At 43.7% G+C, this 22,366-nt stretch overlaps 1 protein-coding gene across 1 annotated transcript; it reads right to left on the bottom strand.

The window, feature by feature from the left end:
• Positions 1-656: 656 nt before the first annotated feature.
• LOC110493435 (ferredoxin-2, mitochondrial) lies at positions 657-3,925 on the bottom strand. The gene is made up of 5 exons (XM_090204400.1): positions 3,721-3,925; positions 3,133-3,184; positions 2,770-2,876; positions 2,330-2,417; positions 657-2,145 (listed from the first exon to the last, which is right to left on the bottom strand). The coding sequence occupies exons 1-5, from the start codon at positions 3,896-3,898 to the stop codon at positions 1,989-1,991; spliced, it is 582 nt and encodes a 193-aa protein (XP_090060526.1). The 5' UTR covers positions 3,899-3,925; the 3' UTR covers positions 657-1,988.
• Between the last annotated feature and the right edge of the window lie 18,441 nt (positions 3,926-22,366).

Below are 22,366 nucleotides of genomic sequence, written 5' to 3'. Positions count from 1 at the left end.
ATTGGCCTGCATAAACACATAAAAGTGTGGGTTGAGTGATTTGCGTTCTGGATTTTCCCGAATTGTCGGCCTTGTGGCGCCTCGGTTTCTTCTGTATATAAAACGTTTTTACATACAGGTAAATAGGCTACTAATGTTTTGTACGAATAGTCATCCATTACAAAACACGTGAAGTGAGGTTCTTGGTATAAATTGTAGGTCTACTGTTGAGTTTGACTTGCGATGCTTTATCTTGAACCATTTAAAATGATCTCCCACACAAAACAAATACAATGTATCAGTATTTAGCAGTGACACATTGGCTGTTTAGAAAGGCAGCTCAATTATGACCATTTTTCGCTAATTGGTGTTTTGACCCATCAGATCAGCTCGGGAAAAGATTTGTGATGGGTCAAAAGACCAATTATCTGAATTGGGCTGCCTAAGCGCAGCCATTTTAGCAGTGGTATTCAAAGTCAGTCCTCAAAGGGCCAGAGGTGGTTTTCTTGACCCTTGTATGATATTGCTAATTGGTCGATTATGCAATTGGTTTCCATTTCCTGGGTTTTGAGGATTTAAACTGCTCTCAAGGACTGGTGTTGAATACTGCACTTGTGGTGTTCAATTGCCTTCAGTGTGGTTTTTAAAAAGCATAGGGCTTAAGACAGACTAGTACAAACTTTTGGTATTTTTATTGCACAAATCTAAAATAGACTTGCAAATTTGAGATATACCATATATACATAATACACCTACACGTTTTGTGCGTATGACAGACACATTCATTACAGTACAAGTGAAAGCATTCCAGGTTCGTAAAGGAGCCAACTAATACTGGATACAGGTGTTTTTTGATGGACAGTTATGAGACTAACGGTGAATTGACAAGGCAAATCATTACTGGGTATGGATGGACAGAAACAGAAATGACTTGGGAATTGGACAAAATGCATCTGTCAGTTTAAAATGGTTTAGGCTGCATTTTGACCAATCAGATCAGCTTTGATGTGCAAAGATCTGTGATTGGGAAAAAAAATATCAAAATGAGGCTGCCTGTGTGAATGCAGCCCAAGTATCTCCTTAGCATCATTAGTTATCTAACAGATTCAACCCTTTCCATTCCAATCGATCTCAAGCTGCCCTCTGCTTACAAAACACACTGCAAAAGTGCTACATCAGAGACGGTTAATGATTCCTGACGGGCTTGATGTAGGGAAAGGGCTTTCAGTGTTGTGGATGGGCTTGTTACGGTCTTGACTAGTCACCACACACCCACAACAGTAAAATTCCTAGAAACTGGCCATAAGTAGATATAATGGTGAAAGCTATGTATACGTAGACATAACATCCTGTTCATTAGCTGTATGCGAGTGCTGTTATTGTAGAGACAAGACTATTTGGAAGCTCCACCTGAGATGTGTGTATGTTGACCTTTGTAAATGAGTTGTAACATGGAATGTTCTATTCAAGGACACAAAGTTATTTGCGTAGCAATGACAACAGGCCTTTCTGAAATGCTGACTCAGGTTACTATGAAACAAACAGCTGTCTGTGACATTGAACGGTTTGATAGACATCTCAATCTTGGCCTGAGAACTCTTCTATACACATGACATATTTATACATGAATGCTGAAAACCATCTAACTCTTCCACAATCAGCATTACTTTCAGTGTGAGCCAAATACAACACATTTCAGAGGCTGCGTTTACACAGGCAGCCCAATTCTGATATTTTTTCCACTAATTGGTCTTTTGACCAATCCCATCAGGGGCGCTGTCTAAATGCAGCCAGTGACTGGTATATAGCTTTTGTCTTCGGTCACACAGTCATGTGGATATGTAAGAGCATTCTTGACTTGGGAGGGACCCTTCAAGCGACTCTCTCTCTCTCTTACGACTCAGTCCTGAGGGGCCGTGTTCCAACATCCATACTAGCATACTACTTAGAATGCATGCCCAATACATTGCTTCACACTAAGTAGGGTGCTAGTGTGGAGTGTAGTGTCCTCAGTGTGGTTTGGGAACATGGCCGTCCACGTAGAAGTTCCTGGTGACCTTAGGCAGGGTAAGCTCTATGCCCTCCAGCTCCTGGGTGAGGATGATCTGACAGCCAAGTCTGGAGTTCTCCTGTAGCGCTGGGGCCATGTCCAGCATGTCATCTTCTCTGGGATGAGAAGAATCAAATTGAAGCCATTGATTTGCATTGCATTATAAGAGTCTTGTTGACAATGAAAAAAGTTTTGTTTTTCATAGTATGCGTTTGACAGGGGCAATGTACAACCATAAGACGTGCAATGACATGAGCTCTCATAGACTATGGCATATCTTATAATAAAACAATCTCATACCTTTCGTCAGGCTCTGGTAGCTTGTCGACATGGTCTCTGTTCACATACACGTGGCACGTTGAGCAAGCTAGTGATGCCTCGCAAGCTCCTTAAAAATCATACATGGACAGGAAGAAAGAAACAAGATGTAAGTGTGGCTCCCGGGCGCAGCGGTCTAAGGCAGTGCGTCTCAGTGATAGAGGCGTCACTACAGACACCCTGGTTTGAATCCAGGCTGTATCACAACCGGCCGTGATTGGGAATCCCATAGAGCAGTGCACAATTGGCCCAGCGCCGTCCGGGTTTAGCCGGTGTAGGCCATCATTGTAAAATAAGAATTTGACTTGCCTAGTTAAATAAAATAAAAAATAGTTTTCAGGAATACAATAATGGAGAAATCAATCACCAACTTTTGACCTGAATTCTCTATTGATGTCATCACAAACCCTATTAGCACTCACCTTCCAGTTCAATGTTGTGCCTATGGGCCAGGTACATTGCATTGTCTCCCACTTTGGCCTTCACTGGAATCCTCTGTCCTGATCTATCTATGTAAACCACATTCACCCTAAGAGCAGACCAAAAACAACAATATTAAAAACTCAGTTCACAAATGACAATGCAAGTGATAAATGCATGATGCCCTCAATTGACATTAAGGAAAATCGGTAACAAAGTATGTATATATCCCCTTGAGTTTGTCTGCATAAGGGTTAGGGTTACTAACCTGACCATGTATGTACTGTAATGGAGTGAAAATTGCAAATACATAAATAGCTAACAATCAATTAGCTAAATGATGCACTGGCAAAATGGTTACTTACACATCTTCTTGGGGGTCTTCTGCACTTGCACCCGCCTCACTTTGGTACAGACCTTCACAAAAAAAATAAAGACATCGTTGACGTTCAGTTCCATATCCTCTTACGGATTGTCTGACTTACTGTACGACTTTGAGACCAACTTAGTTACAGGGAATGTGCAGCTTTGGAGATTAGTTACACAATTTATCAAACATTCTTAGCAACAGATGCCAATGTGGGTGTAATTTTATGTAACCTTTATTTAGCTAGGCAAGTAAGTAAAAAAAAAACTACTGATTATTTACAATGACGGCCAACACCAGACGACCCAGTCAAGGCAGGTTGTGATACAGCCTGGAATCGAACCAGGATGTCTGTAGTGACGCCTCAAGCATCGAAATGCAGTGCCCTTAAATGCCCTTAAGTGCCCGAAATGCAGTTACCAATAGTACCTAGTTACGATGTTCGTAGACATAACTAACTAACTTGTTAGCAGCTGTCTAGCACTAAATTGATATAAATGGATTGGTTTCATGGAAGCTGAACAATTAGCTAACGTTAGATAACAATCCAAGTGTAGCTGCGATAGTTAGCAACCGATCAACTCACCTTTGGATGTCTGCAAGTGTCGGTTCAACGTCCGAAAACGATCAACATTCGACGAACTAGCTATACCATTCAAATAACTATTCAACCTGTTGAAAGGACATGTGCTACAATCTGGTATAACTCTAGAAAGTCTCAAAGTCAGCCCCACGCTCGACCGAACTCCAGCGGAGACCGCCATGATTATGTTTTGATCACGTGAATGAAAGCAGCCAATAAAAAAGTAGCAATGACATACGCATGTTTGGACTGTCTTCGGTTATTTGAGCGGCAGAGGGCGCTGTTGCAACACACATTTATCGAACAAAACAATTTTTAGTCTGACTTGTCTAACTTGCCTTTATCACAAATTCTAAAGAGAACGTAATTCTGGTGCTCGCATATATATATTAATGTTTAAAAAAAAAAAAATGTTTAAATCTCAGTCTTTGTGTACCAACAACCCTCGTCTGCAATGTCTGTATATCTGTGATGTCTGTATATAGTTAAATAAAGGTTAAATACATTTAAAAAATATCAAAGAACAACTAGGTTACTTTATCCTATGTGGATGTACCCCCAAGGAGTGCGCGTACTGATACCTTAATTAATGTTAACGAATGAAATATGAAATACTGCAAGCCTCAAATTCGAGCTCTATTGTTTTATGTAGTTGAGGTTTTATGGGTACAACCAACATTATCATTTGCCTTTTCAGTTCAGGTTGAATATATATATATATTTTTAATTAAACATACGTTGAGTTAGGCCTAGCCATGCGTGTGTAGGGGTGGTCAGAGACACATATTAGAGACACATATTTCCCTCAGATAACACAGATCCACAAAGAATTTGAAAACAAACCCAATTTTGATAAACTCCCATGTCTACCGGGTGAAACACCACAGTGTGCCATCACAGCAGCAATATTTGTGACCTGTTACCACAAGAAAAGGGCAACCAGTGAAGAACAAACACCATTGTAAATACAACCCAGGTGTATGTTCATTTATTTTTCCTTTTGTTCTTTAACTATTAGCACATCGTTACAACACTGTATACACAGATAATATGACATTTGAAATGTCTTGATTCTTTTGGAACTTCTGTGAGTGTAATGTTTACTGTACATTTTTATTGTTTATTTCACTTTTGTTTATTATATATTTCACTTGCTCTGGCAATGTTAACAAATGCTTCCCATGCCAATGAAGCCCTTGAATTGAATTGATACTTTTAAGGAGATGGGAAACTCGATTGGAATCGTATTAATGACCATTGTGTACAGTGCCCATACATCGTCAATGGGCTGCCCGGTGCATTCTGGGACAGGGAAATCAAACCAAATCAAATTTTATTTGTCACATTCACATGGTTAGCAGATGTTAATGCGAGTGTAGCGAAATGCTTGTGCTTATAGTTCCGGCCATGCAGTAATATCTAACAAGTAATCTAACCTAAAAATTTCACAACAACTACCTTGTACAAGTGTAAAGGAATCAATAAGAATATGTACATAAAAATATATGAATGAGTGATGGCCGAACAGCATAGGCAAGATGCAGTAGATGGTATAGAGTACAGTATATACATATGAGACGAGTAATGTAGGGTATGTAAACATTAAATAAAGTGGCATTGTTTAAAGTGGCTAGTGATACATTTATTACATACATTTTTCCATTATTAAAGTGGCTAGGGTTGAGTCAGTATGTTGGCAGGAGCCACTCAATGTTAGTGATGGCTGTTTAACAGTCTGATGTCTTTGAGATAGAAGCTGTTTTTCAGTCTCTCGGTCCCCGCTTTGATGCACCTGTACTGACCTCGCCTTCTGGATGATAGCAGGGTGAACAGGCAGTGGCTCGGGTGGTTGTTGTCCTTGATGATCTTTTTGGCCTTCATGTGACATTGGGTGGTGTAGGTGTCCTGGAGGGCAGGTAGTTTGCCCCGGGTGATGCGTTGTGCAGACCTCACTACCCTCTGGAGAGCCTAACGGTTATGGGCGGAGCAGTTTCCGTACCAGGCGGTGATACAGTGATCGTACCAGTGATCGAAGCAATCTTGGAAGCGTGGAATCCGATTGGTCGGACCAGCGTTGAACAGACCTGAGCTCGGGTGCTTACTGTTTTAGTTTCTGTCTATAGGCAGGGGGCAACAACATGGAGTCGACAGGATGCTCTTTATTGTGCATCTGTAAATGTTTGTGAGTGTTTTTGGTGACAAGCCACATTTCTTCAGCCTCCTGAGATTGAAGAGGCGCTGCTGCGCCTTCTTCACCACGTTGTCTGTGAGGGTGGACCATTTCAGTTTGTCCGTTGAAGTCCACGATCATCTCCTTTGTTTTGTTGACATTGAGTGTGAGGTTATTTTCCTGACACCACACTCCCAGGGCCCTCACCTCCTCCCTGTAGGCCGTCTCGTCGTTGTTGGTAATCAAGCCTATCACTGTAGTGTCGTCTGCAAACTTGATGATTGAGTTGGAGGCGTGCATGGCCAGGCAGTCGTGGGTGAACAGGGAGTACAGGAGAGGGCTGAGAACGCACCCTTGTGGGGCCCCAGTGTTGAGGGTCAGCGGGGTGGAGATCACCACCTGGGGCGGCACTTCAGGAAGTCCAGGACCCAGTTGCACAGGGCGGGGTCAAGACCCAGGGTCTCGAGCTTAATGAGGAGTTTGGAGGGTACTATGGTGTTAAATACTGAGCTGTAGTCAATGAACAGCATTCTTACATAGGTATTCCTCTTGTCCAGATGGGTTAGGTCAGTGTGCAGTGTGATTGCGATTGCGTCGTCTGTGGACCTATTTAGGGACGTAAGCAAATTGGAGTGGGTCTAGGGTGTCAGGAAGGGTGGAGGTGATATGGTCCTTGACTAGTCTTTCAAAGCACTGCATGATGACGGAAGTGAGTGCTACGGGGCGGTAGTCATTTAGCTCAGTTACCTTAGCTTTCTTGGCTGCAGTGAAGGAGAGCCCGCAGGTTTTGGTAGTGGGCTGTGTCAGTGGCACTGTATTGTCCTCAAAGCGGGCAAAGAAGTTGTTTAGTCTGTCTGGGAGCAAGACATCGTGGTCCGCGACTGGGCTGGTTTTTCTTTTGTAGTCCATGATTGACTGTAGACCCTGCCACATCACTCTCGTTTCTGAGCCGCTGAATTGCGACTCTACTTTGTCTCTATACTTTGTCTCTATACTTGTTAGCTTGTTTGATTGCCTTGGGGAGGGAATAGCTACACTGTTGGATTTGGTCATGTTTCCGGTCACCTTGCCCTGATTAAAAGCAGTGGTTCACGCTTTCAGATTTGCGTGAATGCTGCCATCAATCCACGGTTTCTGGTTGGGGAATGTTTTAATAGATGCTGTGGGTACAACATCACCAACGCACTTGCTAATAAACTCGCTCACTGAATCAGCGTATTCATCAATGTTGTTGTTCGACACTATGCGGAACATATCCCAGTCCACGTGATCGAAGCAATCTTGGAAGCGTGGAATCCAATTGGTCAGACCAGCGTTGAACAGACCTGAGCTCGGGTGCTTCCTGTTTTAGTTTCTGTCTATAGGCAGGGGGCAACAAAATGGAGTCGTGGTCAGCTTTTCCGAAATGAGGGCAGGGGAGGGCCTTATGTGAGTTGTGGAAGTTAGAACAACAATGATCCAGGGTTTTGCCAGCCCAGGTTGCGCAATCAATATGCTGATAGAATTTAGGAAGCCTTGTCTTCAGATTAGCCTTGTTAAAATCCCCAGCTACAATAAATGTGGCCGTCGATGTGTCTGCTTGGGGCGGAATATACGCGACTGTGATTATGATTGAAGAGAATTCTCTTGGTAGATAATGCGGTCGGCATTTGATTGTGAGGAAGTCAAGTGAACAAAAGGACTTGAGTTCCTGTATGTTGTTATGAGATCACACCACATCTCGTTAATCATAAGGCATACACCCCCGCCCTTCTTCTTACCAGAGAGATGCTTGTTTCTGTCGGCGCGATATGTGAAGAAACCAGGTGGCTGTACCGACTCCGATAACATCTCGAGTGAGCCATGTTTCGGTGATACAGAGAATGATACAATCTCTGATGTCTCTCTGGAAGGCAACCCTTGCTCGGATTTCATCTACCTTGATGTCAAGAGACTGGACATTGGCGAGTAGTATGCTCGGGAGCGGTGGGCGATGTACCCGTCTACGGAGCCTGACCAGAGGGCCGCGCAGTCTGCTCCTTCTACGGCGCCGTTGTTTTGGGTTGCCGGCTGGGATCCGATCCATTGCCCTGGGTGGTGGGCCAAACAGAGGATCCGCTTCGGGAAAGTCGTATTTCTGGTCGTAATGTTGGTGAGTTGACTTTGCTCTTATATCCAATAGTTCCTCCTGACTGTATGTAATAAAACCTAAGATTTCCTGGGGTAACAATGTAAGAAATAACACATTAAAAAAACAAAATACTGCATAGTTTCCTAGGAACGCGAAGCGAGGTGGCCATCTCTGTCGGCACCGGAAGTTTGGAGACCTCTCCTTCAAGGAGTGAGTAGGAGGCTGTCAACCGGCGACTGAAACTAGGTGGTGAAGTTGGATTGTTGGCTAAAATGGATGACGAGGAGGAGACCTGGCTGGCGACTGTGGCAAGTTTTGGGAGCATGGCGAGGCCAGAGATGGAACAGAAGAATAAGGCCATCAGTGGGTGTTCTGCAAGCAGTACAGCAGATGAAGGAGTGGTATGAGCGTGGTGAACAGATAGACATGGTTTTTGACAGAGAGGAAGAAGGAGAAGAGCCCAGTGCAGTGGGAAGATGTGTGTTGAGGAAGAATGGCGCCAAGTACAAACCCTATTCTGCTGTCTGTGATAGCTCTGATGGCTCAGAAATTGAACCTGATGATTTCCCAGCAAGCACAGTGGATCTGGGACGATTTCGGCTGAGAGTCAGACTCGGCCGACGTCTGGGCCGCCTTCGACAGTAATACTTATGGCTAGGTTGCGGGAATTGAGTTCGGGCCGATTCTGGTGTGAGTTATCTGCCCCAAATGTATTACTTGGGGCTCCGGCAGATTGGGGCTACTCTCTCTTTATATATTTTTCCATATTTTGTTATTGTTTCTGTGATCCAAAAATACAATTAACATTTAAATAAAATTCTTTAAGAGTCCTGTTTAAGTAATATTTTAGAATTTTGATACTTTGTGCAAGGCAATTGATAAGCATTAAAACTTTGTGGATGAAGCCTCCCGAGTGGCGCAGTGTTCTAAGACACTGCATCGCAGTGCAAACTGTGTTACTACAGATGCTGTTTCAATGCCCGTGCCGGTCGCAACCCGAGAGACCCATGAGGTGACGAGCAATTGGCCTAGCATCATCCGAGTTAGGGGAGGGTTTGGCTGGCCGGGATGTCCTTGTCCCATCGCACTGTAGCAACTCCTGTGGTGGGCTAGGCGCATGGTTCCTCTGACACAATTATTTTGGGTAATAATTTGTATGTATAATAGTAATATTTAAAATTACTAAATTGGGTCATTTTGTATACATTTATTTAATTTTGCATCAGGCCGCTTCTGGGGGATTCTGGTAAGATGCTGGCAAAGTCGTCTGAATTCCGGTAGATGGAAACGGATTGATGTACTTGGGCCGATTCTGGGCAGTGATTCATTTTGATTCCGGGCCGAGTCCGACACCCGATTCTGGGCCGATTCAATCAGTTTCGGCCCCCCGGAAGAGGGCCGCTTCCTCATTGCTAGCTGGGTTGGACCCAGTGGGAGTGACGCTTCTTTTTATTTATTTTTTATTTTACCCCTTTTTCTCCCTAATTTCGTGGTATCCAATTGTTTAGTAGCTACTATCTTGTCTCATCGCTACAACTCCCGTACGGGCTCGGGAGAGACGAAGGTTGAAAGTAATGCGTCCTCCGATACACAACCCAACCAAGTCGCACTGCTTCTTAACACAGCGCACATCCAACCCGGAAGCCAGCCGCACCAATGTGTTGGAGGAAACACCGTGCACCTGGCAACCTTGGTTGGCGCGCACTTCGCACGGCCCGCCACAGGAGTCGCTGGTGCGCGATGAGACAAGGATATCCCTACCGGCCAAGCCATCCCTAACCCGGATGACGCTAGGCCAATTGTGCGGGGAGTGACACTTCTGGAGAAATTGGATACCTACCTTTTGGCTGATCCATGTGTAGTCTCGTGCTGGGTAGAAATTAAGTTTGGTACTGTTAAATCGGTGAAGGTAGCACAAAGTGGACTTGTGATGATTTTTATGTTTTTTCCGTGTGACCTTTTCTCTCCGGAACAGGGTGCCTTTGAACAGAGTGATTACTGGGGTGGCTTTAAGTGTTGAGGTGTAGCAACTGAAATAGAAGATTCCTTGTCTGTGACTCCCGCTGTTTGGTGCCAATTTAGCTGGGGATCAGAAGTGCCCAGTGTGAGACAGGTTGAGGTTGCCAGGGTCAGAGTAGAACAGAAGGTGTCGTATGCTATGGCAGTGAAGAGAATAGAGGATGATGGGTCAAGGCTGAGTAGTAGGCCGAGGCCTATAGAGAGTGATACGGATTTGTGCTTCAGTGAGGTTGGCTTCTTAGCATTCATTACCATGGTTATCAACTGTACCACACAAATTGTACGTAAATCACAGACAACAGATGGTGGCAGCTGCAGAGAAGTACTTGGACATACAAGGTTTTACAAGGTGTGTTGAACGAAAGAAAACCTACACCAGGATCAGTTAGGGTCAAAGTAGTGGAATGGGGTGGTTATTTAATTTCTTTATGACATATTGGTATATAGTTGGAAGGTTATTTGGTGGTATGTAATAGTGGTATATACAGTGGCAAGAAAAGTATGCGAATCCTTTGGAATTATCTGGATTTCTGCATAAATTGGTCATAAAATTAGATCTGATCTTCATCTAAATCACAACAGACAAACACAGTGTGCCTAAACTAATAACACACAAAGTACTGTATTTTTCTTGTCTATATTGAATACATCATTTAAACATTCACAGTGTAGGTTGGGAAAAGTATGCAAACCCCTAGGCTAATGACTTCTCCGAAACCTAATTGGAATCAGGAGTCAGCTAATGTGGAGTCCAATCAACAGGGCGAGATTGGAGATGTTGGTTGGAGCTGCCCTGCCCTTTAAAAACACTAACAAAATGTGAGTTTGCTATTCACAAGAAACATTGCCTGATGTGAACCATGCTTTGAACAAAAGAGATCTCAGAAGACCCAAGATTAAGAAATGTTGACTTGCATAAAGCTGGAAAGGGTTACAAAAGTATTGCTAAAAGCCTTGATGTTCATCAGTCCATGGTAAGACAAATTGTCTATAAATGGAGAAAGTTCAGCACTGTTGCTACTCTCCCTAGGAGTGTCCGTCCTGCGAAGATGACTGCAAGAGCACAGAGCAGAATGCTCATTGAGGTTAAGAAGAATGGGACATGCTAACATCTCTGTTGACGAGTCTACGATACGTAAAACACTAAACAAGAATGGTGTTATTTCAGAGGACACCACGGAAAAAGCCACTGCTGTCCAAAAAAAACATTGCTGCACGTCTGAAGTTTGCAAAAGAGCATCTGGATGTTCCACAGTGCTACTGGCAAAATATCATGTGGACAGATGAAACTAAAGTTGAGTTGTTTGGAAGGAACACACAACACTATGTGTGGAGAAAAAAAGGCACAGCACACCAACATCAAAACCTCATCCCAACCGTAAAGTATAGTGAAGGGAGCATCATCATTTGGGGCTGCTTTGCTGCCTCAGGGCCTGGACAGCTGACTATCATCAATGGAAAAATGAATTCCCAAGTTTATCAAGACATTTTGCAGGAGAATGTTAGGCTATCTGTCCGCCAATTGAAACTCAACAGAAGTTGGGTGATGCAACAGGACAACGACCCAAAACACAGAAGTAAATCAACAACAGAAGGGTTTCAACAGAAGAACATAAGCCTTCTGGAGTGGTCCAGTCAGAGTCCTGACCTCGACCCGATAGAGATTCCGGTGCATGACATCAAGAGAGCGGTTCACACCAGACATCCCAAGAATATTGCTGAACTGAAACAGTTTTGTAAAGAGGAATGGTCGAAAATTCCTCCTGACCGTTGTGCAGGTCTGATCCGCAACTACAGAAAACGTTTTGGTTGAGGATATTATTGCCAACGGAGGGTCAACCAGTTATTAAATCCAAGGGTTCACATACTTTTCCCACCCTGCACTGTGAATGTTTACACGGTGTGTTCAATAAAGACATGAAAATGTAAAATTGTTTGTTGGTTATTAGTTTAAGCAGACTGTGTTTGTCTATTGTTGTGACTTAGATGAAGATCAGATCACATTTTTTGACCAGTTTATGCAGAAGTACAGGTAATTCCAAAGGGTTCACATACTTTTTCTTGCCACTGTAGATGTTAGTTGGTGGTGCATTTTTTTATTTTTGTATCACAAAATGTAGGCTACGTGATCGACCACACACTACAACACAGTAGGTGGCGGCATGCACAAACAAAATGTGCAAACGCCATGATACAAAATAAGAAGAAAAGTGACTGGGAGTCAATTGGGCGCTAGCTCATAAAAACAACAGTAGCATGAATTTTGTGAACAAGAAGATGTGAGATAATTAACTTGTTCTATGTAATATCGTATAGCTTTGGAATCATGATATTATGTACTTTCAAGGAAAATAGACTCATACCCTGACTTTGAGAAGGGATTGCATGATGATTAGCTTACCAACTACGTGACGCAGCATGACAACGTGAACGTGATTGGTCGACAGTCTGCTGGGTGGGGCGTTGTACGTCTCTCCATTCATTTCCCAATGGGATTTCTATCTCCTACTTTCTCTAATATCTCTGGCAAGGGCCTATCTGATCCAGGCAGGCAGTGAGGGGAACTGTGTTTGACTGAGGTCACTGGACGATGAAGAGACAAAGATTATGTTTTGACTGGAGTCCAGAGGTGGGGTCCTAAACGCTCCTTCTGCACCCTGGGTCGCAATGCAACACACACACACACACACACACACACACACACACACACACACACACACACACACACACACACACACACACACACACACACACACACACACACACACACACACACACATACACACACACACACACATACACACACACACACACACATACACATACACACACACACACACACACATACACACATACACACACACACACACACACACATACACACACACACACACACACATACACACACACACACACACACATACACATACACATACACACACACACACACACACACACACACACACACACACACACACACACACACACACACACACACACACACTCCTCTTCTGCGCCCTGGGCCAATTCAACAGTCTCAGGGGTAAACATCCTCAGCCTTGAAATGTCCATTCGAGACATGACTAACAAATAATACTAAAGCTGTCATGGCAGTAAAAACTCCACAGTGGGGCGTTCTTGTTGACATGTGAGATGTGATATACAACCCCATAAAATGAGTCATTCCTCTAGTGTAAGAAGTCTGGTGCTTTATCATGATCTGTCCATAGGCCTCAAGACGGCCTTAAACCTAGAGTAATATACATTACAGGCCCCAAGTCAGTCTAAACCTAGAGTAATATACATTACAGGCCCCAAGTCAGTCTTAAACGTAGAGTAATATACATTACAGGCCCCAAGTCAGTCTTAAACGTAGAGTAATATACATTACAGGCCCCAAGTCAGTCTTAAACCTAGAGTAATATACATTACAGGCCCCAAGTCAGTCTTAAACCTAGAGTAATGTACAGTACAGACCCCAAGTCAGTCTTAAACGTAGAGTAATATACAGTACAGGCCCCAAGTCAGTCTTAAACGTAGAGTAATATACATTACAGGTCCCAAGTCAGTCTTATAAGTAGAGTAATATACAGCACAGGCCCCATGTCAGTCTTAAACCTCACATAATATACATTACAGGCCCCAAGTCAGTCTTAAACCAAGAGTAATATACAGTACAGACCTCAAGTCAGTATTAAACCTCGAGTAATATACATTACAGGCCCCAAGTCAGTCTTAAATCTAGAGTAATATACAGTACAGACCCCAAGTCAGTCTTAAATCTAGAGTAATATACAGTACAGACCCCAAGTCAGTCTTAAATCTAGAGTAATATACAGTACCAACCCCTGTATAGAGTTCCTCTACTGTGAGTCTGTCGGGTCACTATAAAATATCATAGAGGTAATTCTTTCTTCTTCTATGAGTCTTCAGGGAAGGTCTTTAGTCAGTCAAGGTCGCCGGGGCCTAAGTAAGAGTGGGCGACTTCAGCTCTGATGGCTAGCTTGGTTCCTCTTCCTGTTCATTCATCCTTCAACCACATAGAGCAGGCCCAAAAGTAGAGGCCCAAAAAATGGTCAAAGACTCCAGTCACCCAAGTAATAGACTGTTCTCTCTGCTACCGCACGGCAAGCGGTACTGGAGCGCCAAGTCTTGGACCAAAAGGCTCCTTAACAGCTTCTACCCACAAGCCATAAGACTGCTGAACAATGAATCAAATGGCCACCCGGACTAGTTACATTGAACCCCCCCCCTCGACTAACCTGTACCCCCTCACTTTGACTCGGTACTGGTACTCCCTGTATAAAGCCTCGTTATTGTTATGTCATTTTCTTGTGTTCGTTTTTTATTTTATTTTTTTTACTTTAGTAAACTCTATTTCTTGAACTGCATTGTTGGTTGAGGGCTTGTCAGTAACACACACTGATCCTGAAGGGTGTGTGTGTGTGTGTGTGTGTGTGTGTGTGTGTGTGTGTGTGTGTGTGTGTGTGTGTGTGTGTTTGAGTGAGTGCCAAAAGTCCTCACAAGAATAGTAAACCGTAAAAATTAGGGGGATGAACATTAACTGTCTCTCAGTTAATGTTAGGATCCAGGGAGTCTTCACCTGTGTGCCTGTGGATTCCATTAGGGACCAGGAAGTGTCCCATCCCGGTGCATCCTTGAGCCCTCGGGTCGTCAGCTGCGGCTCTGTAAGGGTGTGGTGGGTGGAGGACTGTTAAACTGTTACACACATGACCTACAGATGAAATGGTCTCTAGCTGCGAGCCTGTCCCCTCTTGCCATTCTTGTGGTGACTTGAGTGTGTGTGTGTGTGAGCGCATAAGTGTGTCAATATTATCTCAGCTCTACCCTTGGTTTCTAAGCATTGGGTTGAATATCCTCCGATGGGAAAGCAATGCTTGTCTTACTTCAAGCTCAAACACACAAGCTCACACACAGACAAACTCACACACATACGCTCACACACAGACAAACTCAAACACACACGCTCACACACACGCTCACACACAGACAAACTCGCACACACGCTCACACACCAGTGGACATTCTCCCCCTCTCTCTCCCCAGAGGCAGGCCTGGGTTTACCTTTCCTCCTCAGCGGTGGCCTGGGCATGTTAGGTTAGTGGAGTCGTCATGCTCCTCTGGAACTCCCCTCTGAGAAGTCTCCAGTTCTGCCTATGGCTGTGTTCTGATACTCTGATATTCCCAGGTCTTTCCACCCAGGACAGGCCGTCGGGGATAGAGTTATATGTTAGCAGACTCTTCCTATGGGTTTCTCTACACGTGACCAATGCAACTTGAAACGTGAAACTCTATACACTCGATCATGGTTGGTGTGTGTGTGTGTGTGTGTGTGTGTGTGTGTGTGTGTGTGTGTGTTTTCGAAGAATTTTAATATTCAAATATCTTCTAATGATATTATGGTCGTCCCCACCACTTTGCATCATCCTGTCATCCTGGGATATTTGATGGCCTCTAAAAGAGTGTGTTGGCGAAAGGGCAGGTCAGAACACGTCTTCTGAACACCATATTTCATGTCGTCTCAACTCATCGTTATCTCATGTTTGCAGCTGCTCTGTGTCTGCCTGAGTGAATGTAGACTTGTGCAAGACAAGCAGTATCGGGACTCCTTTCTCTTTCAGGTCCTTCAGATGACACACAAACCTCAACCTGTCCAAGCTACGTAAGTAATAAAGAACAGGTTACTATGTGCCCCTATGCCCTGAAAGCCTCTGTCTGCATGGGAACGCAAGAATATCTGTGAAATTAAACTGAAAATTATGGAACAGAGGATTTTGGTGAGTAGCCTATCGGTTAAGAACATTGAGCCAGTAACCGAAAGGTTGCTGGTTCGAATCCCAGAGCCGAGGTGAAACGTCTCACATCTGTGAGCCGAGGTGAAACATAGGTGAAACATCTGTTGATGTTCCCTTGAGCAAGGCACTTAACCCTAATATCTCCTGTAAGTCACTCTGGATAAGAGTATCTACAAAATGACAAAAAAATAAATAAATGTAAACTAGATGAGAATAAAGGTTTGATAAGTTTGACTAATTGTTTCTTTATTTGTTTGATAGCTTGAGCCTAGATTTGATGATGTGTGATGTCCCTGAGACATTTGCACACTGATTGTGACATTTTGATGGGGTGTGTGAATTGTGCCTGTGCTTTCTGCAGGTTTTGATTGTTATGTCAATTAACATCTTTCTGATCTCTGTGGCATTGTGACATTGATGTGGTGATTCAGAGATATATTTACTGTATGGTTTGTGCTATACTTTCTATGCCTTATGTGTGGAATGACGTGAAAAGCTGTCACAATCATTGAGCCCATTCACTCTCCCAAAACTCCACAGTTTATAGCCAAATTCTTACCAACTGAGGCACATGGACCACAGCTCTGCTAACCCACAGACTTCAGTAGTAAGGGTTATGCTTTGTTTGTCTGTGGTTTGTTTGTTGTTTGTGAGTCGTTGGTGTGCTACCAGTGTCTGGCCAAGTAATAGACAGTATTGACAGTATGACTGTTGACCTTTTGAAACGGTTAACCTTTGACCTTTCAACCTGAGATAGAGAAACCGAGGGGTGACAGGGTTGTATAACAAATCATTTCAAAGACCACAACACATCAAGGAAGCCATCGCTCAGTCCTAATGGTGTTTGTTTTCTATAATCTTTGGTGAAACACATTTAAAAACATTAATCAATATCAAATTGATGAACCTTTTTGTTTCATATGTTGTTGGATTCAATTGAAGTACTTATAACTTTGCCTGATACGGGTGTAATCATTAAACAGAACTTTAAATTAACCCTAATTAACATATATCAATAAATGCATCCATTGAACAATCCTACTACAATATATTCCAACATGTCAATCACAGAAAGCCACAGCATTCCAAGTTGCCATGGTAGACTGACCTGTCAATCACTTTACCCAGTCTGACACACAAAACACAGATACACCCTGGGAGTATCAGCCAGCCCAGGGCCCTCCCCTGTTGTCATGACAGCAGGATGATTGATGGTCTCTCTGGGGAGTGGAGAGGAGCGGCTTGGGGACCGGATATCTTCGTAATGTTGAAAGGTGGGGGGGATGATAACTTAGTGGAGTTGGAGGGGTGATGAGTTGGGGTTTTGGGGGTGGTTAGGGAGTGGGGGTCTGGTCTCGATCTGTTTCAGGGACGTTTGGTGACCCCAGGTGAGCTGGTGAGTTTAAGGTGGGGAGGGGGGGGTTATATTTTGATCTGTCTCAGGGACTTTCCGTGACCCCTAGTTGAGGTGGTGAGTTTGGGGGAGTTATGGGGAGTGAGGGGGTTATATCTTGATCTGTTTGCAGGGACGTTTGGTGACCCCAGTTAACCTAGTCTGACTAGTCAAGGTTCAGACTGGAGGCCTGTGAGACATTGGATAGAAAGTTCCATAGGGATTACAAAGTGTTAACACTATGATGAACTGGGTCCTGGTTTACTTCACATGTGGCTGTACTCCACGAATATATGGGTTCATAATGGTGGTATGGGTTCATAATGGTAGTATGGGTTCATAATGGTAGTATGGGTTCATAATGGTGGTATGGGTTCATAATGGTAGTATGGGTTCCTGTAATACCATTGAATGTTTTAAGACTCCAGTTTTTAAGCAACCTCTAAAAAGCTGCAAAGGTAACTGATTTATAAGTTGGCACACATTGATGAGGGGGAGTCATGAAAGGAGAAAAACAGGCTGTAAATCATCTCTCATTTCTGTAAACTGGTTGACCCAATGAAGTGTTCGCCCCAGCAAGTGCGAACTAGAACAATTCCTCCCAACTAGAGTGTGATTTTTCAGCTGACCACCAACATTTTCCTAACCACCAGACCACATATTGCATTCAGAAGAGAGTGAGGGGAGGATATCCAACATTGACACACACAGCTAAACCAACACACACTGACTGGACCCGGTTGCTTGAGCACACTCGCCCACTTGGCAATAGTCTCCCATCTTCACATAACAACAGACTCCCTCGCTCTTTGGTGTTACGTTAGTGCGTGTGCGGTCCGCTCTGTCTGTCTCTCTTTGCTCTTTTTTTCTGACATTGTTTTATCTGCGTGCCCAACTCATTATGGATTATGGGTTTCATCCCAAATGGCGCCCTATTCCATATATAGTGCACTACTATTAACTGGGCTCTGGTCAAAATAAGTGCACTATGTAGGGAATATGGTGCCATTTGGTATAGATCTATGGTTTCTTCCTCTCCAAACCACAGCTATGTTCCTTACTGCCGTCTCCAACAACGGGCAGTCATGCTAGACAGAGGAACAAAAGAATAATACTATTTCAATGGTAGGAACCAGCAGTAGGGAAACTATTGGTAGGCTGGACACTGACAGGCAGACAGGCTAAAGAAAAGCATATTCACTTCCTACCTTTCAATTGGGTCTTCTGCTTTCCTGACAGTCATAGATGTGGAGTTTTAAGGCACAACAATGAAAGGAGCATTTCACTGCTACTTCTTCACTTTAGGCATTGTCCACCATTTCACTTCTATCTATTAAATATTTATTTAACCAGGAAGTCCTGGCCAATAAGTGACTTTGACATATATTGTCCATTACGTTAAATTGGAGGACAATTTTGCTACAAAGATCTAACAAATACCAAGAAACTCCATTTATGGTAGCAATGTGGTTGTTTTCTTTAAAGCTCTTCGGTCATCATGACTTTCTAATGTGAAACCTTTTGTACTTATCTCTGTTTCTAACATCTTTGACCTGAACAAGGGGTAAGAGGAGCGTCTCAACGGGCCTGGAACTGAGGTCAGTTGTTGACCGAGTCCAAGTCAATATATCACTAGTGCTTATACTGGCAGAAGACTCCCTATCATTCACTTCTCCATCTCTCCTTTTCTGTCTCTTTCACTCCCACTCACTCGCTTCTCATCCAACCCCCAAATGAATCAAAGAACAAACTTTAATCAATTGGAGAGATACATCTTTGCCAACTGGGCTCTGATGCTACCACTTTTAGGAGAAAATGGACAGAGAAACTTCAGGCAAAACAATACTACAAGCACTGCTTTTTGATTTAGTTGGTGCCTGCTTGATCGGATCCATTGCAGCAGGCAAGCTCAAACATAGCTATTTCAAGTATTCTTTTAAGAAAACCTATACCATTGGAACCTAGGTCTATCCATAATGCTACTCCTGTTGTGTCTGACTCCCTGGGAGTGGAACGTGTGGAGTGTAACATCCGTACCTGAGCAGCAGAGTTATTGTCTGAGCCTCAAGGTCTTATCACCACACAGACAGAGATGATAAGAGAGAGGGATCTTTGGCATGCCTTCCTGCCTGTGATGTGTCTGTCTACAGCAGGCAGGGTCCAGGCTGCATTTGGATTATAGATAGAGACAGAGTCCATGGTTTACCGCAACAGTGCCTTTGTGCCCTTAGATCCCAATCTAAAGGCTTACCTTTGATTCCTAGGCAGACATACAGTACCAGTCAGAAGTTTGGACACACCTACTCATTCCAGGGTTTTTCTTTATTTTTTACTATTTTCTACATTGTAGAATAATAGTGAAGATATCAAAACTATGAAATAACATAGTGCCCATAAAGCTCATCACTAAGCTAAAGACCCTGGGACTAAACACCTCCCTCTGCAACTGGATCCTGGACTTCCTGACGGGCCACCCCCAGGTGGTAAGGGTAGGTAACAACACATTAGTCACGCTGAACCTCAACACGGGGGGCCCCTCAAGGGTGCGTGCTCAGTCCCGCCCTGTACTGTCTGTTCACTCATGACTGCAAGGCAAGAATGGCAAGAATGGCAAGAACAGCACAAATAAGCAAAGAGAAACAACAGTCCATCATTACCTGAAGACATGAAGGTCAGTCAATACAGAACACTTCAGTGCAGTCGCAAAAACCATCAAGCCCTATGATGAAACAGGCTCTCATGAGGACTGCCACAGGAAAGGAAGACCCAGAGTTTATTAGAGTTAACTGCACCTCAGATTGCAGCCCAAATAAATGGTTCAAAGAGTTCAAGTAACAGACACATCTCAACGTCAACTGTTCAGAGGAGACTGCGGGTATCAGGGCTTCATGGTCTAATTCCTGAAAAGAAACCACTACTAAAGGACACGAATAAGAAGAAGAGACTTGCTTGGGCCAAGAAACACGAGCAATGGACATTAGACTGGTGGAAATCTGTCCTTTGGTCTGATGAGTCCAAATTGTGGGTTCCAACCGCCGTGTCTTTTTGAGACGCAGAGTAGGTGAACGGAAGATCTCTGCATGTGTGGTTCCCACAGTGAAGCATGGAGGAGGAGGTGTGATGGTGTGGGGGGGTTTTGCTGGTGACACTGTCTGTGATTTATTTAGAATTGAAGGCACACTTAACCAGCATGGCTACCACAGCATTCTGCAACGATACGCCATCCCATCTGGTTTGCGTTTAGTGGGACTATCATTTGTTTTTCAACAGGAGAATTATCCAACACACCTCCAGGCTGTGTAAGGGTTATTTGACCAAGGAAAGTGATGGAGTGCTGCATCAGATGACCAGGCCTCAACAATCACCCGACCTCAACCCAATTGAGATGGTTTGGGATGAGTTGGCCCGCAGAGCAAAGGAAAAGCCGGCAACAAGTGCTCAGCATATGTGGAAACTCCTTCAAGACTGTTGGAAAAGCATTCCAGGTGAAGCTGGTTGAGAGAACGCCAAGAGTGTGTAAAGCTGTAATCAAGGGAAAGGGTGGATTCTTTACAGAATCTCAAATATAAAATATAATTTGATTTGTTTATTACTACATTTTTTGTTACTACATGATTCCATATGTGTTATTTCATAGTTTTGATGTCTTCACTATTATTCTACAATGTAGAAAATAGTAAAGAAGGAAAACCCTTGAACGAGGAGGTGTGTCCAAACTTTTGACTGGTACTGTAGGTGAAATTATTCCCTAAAAGTTAAACGATTCCTGGGTGAATAAGTTGAATGATTCCCTAAAAGTAATTGAACTGTTTGGTATATTACTGAAATGATTCACTAAAAGTGAATGATTCCAAAGGCAGTTAGATGAAATGATTTCCTAAACCATGAATTGATTCCAAGACAGATTACGGCATGGGTCCACTGAAAGAGCCCACTGTTCTCTAGCAGGGATGTTACTCCTCTATTCATCAGATTTGATCTACAACTCTGACCCCATATACAGCAGGCTTTACTTCAGCATAAAACCTGGAGAGAGACATTTGTCTTCACACACTGTGAAGAGCTATCTTGATTTAGGGAAAGGACCAACAATTTAAACAAAGCATTGATTCTGTGGTTTTGGGAACTTTTCCACCCGTACTGAGATCTCGGGATAAGGTCTCGGTAGATTTGTGTGTGTGTGTGTGTGCATGCGAGCGTGTGTGTGTGTGTGCATGCGAGCGCGCGCGTGTGTGTGTGTGTGTGTGTGTGTGTGTGTGTGTGTGTGTGTGTGTGTGTGTGTGTGTGTGTCTGTGTCTGTGTGTGTGGACTCATCAGGGCCAAATTGTCCTGAAAACTAATCTCATGCAAATGAGCTATTTTAAAATCAAACTGATCAAATAAGGACTAGATATATAAATAAAAATGATTTGTAATATGTTGAATAGAATTAGAGAAGACACTTTATTGTGTGGTCAGTCACAGTCTCAGTTCAACTACACTGAGTGTACAAAACATTAGGAACACCTGCTCTTTCCATGACAGACTGACCCGGTGAATCCTGGTGAAAATGATGATCCCTTATTGAGGCCACTTGTTAAATCCACTTGAATCATTGTAGAGAGGAGACAGATTAAAGAAGGATTGTTAAACCTAGATCTAAACCACAACAGCCTTTGTGACCCTCTCCACCCCAAGCCCCCTTATAGCCAGCCCACCAGCCAACCCCCCCCCCCCCACCCTCCAACCCCTCAGGCCAGAGGGATGTTGATAAGGCCAGGCTGGGTGGGTGGCAGTTGAACGGTCTTTGCTCTGCTCTGGTTCTTCCTGGAAGAGGGGGGAAGGGGTAGTAGGGGAGGGTGGCCAGGCCCCAAGCCCAGGAGGGTGTATCAGTCCCTGGCATCATGCGGAGCCCTGTCACCCGCCTCTGTGAGTTACTGCCACAGGGTTTCCTGTTGGGTTAAAAGTAAACCTTCCCTCCACCACTTTAGATCCCCCTGTGCTTTTCCCCTAACCTCACACACACACACACACACACACACACTTATGTGGCACACACTTGCAGGTTGACACACACACACAGATGTGTGTTCACACACACAAACTCAAGCACATTACATGCATGCTGGCACACAAACACACAAAGTGCACCTAAGCACAAA

This window comes from Oncorhynchus mykiss, chromosome 17 (assembly GCF_057628025.1).
Source record: "Oncorhynchus mykiss isolate SJ-2025 chromosome 17, ASM5762802v1, whole genome shotgun sequence".
Classification (NCBI taxonomy): Eukaryota; Metazoa; Chordata; class Actinopteri; order Salmoniformes; family Salmonidae; genus Oncorhynchus; species Oncorhynchus mykiss.
The sequence above is the reverse complement of the archived record's forward strand: the minus strand, read 5'-3'. Positions and strand labels throughout refer to the sequence as shown.

Bases quoted from the DNA above. Each gene is read 5' to 3' on its own strand.
- LOC110493435 (XM_090204400.1), bottom strand. From the start codon at position 3,898: ATGGCGGTCTCCGCTGGAGTTCGGTCGAGCGTGGGGCTGACTTTGAGA. The intron at 2,418-2,769 runs GTGAGTGCTAAT...ATGATTTTTAAG, and splicing joins GCACAACATTGAACTGGAAG to GAGCTTGCGAGGCATCACTA. The intron at 2,146-2,329 runs GTATGAGATTGT...TTCTCATCCCAG, and splicing joins CTACCAGAGCCTGACGAAAG to AGAAGATGACATGCTGGACA.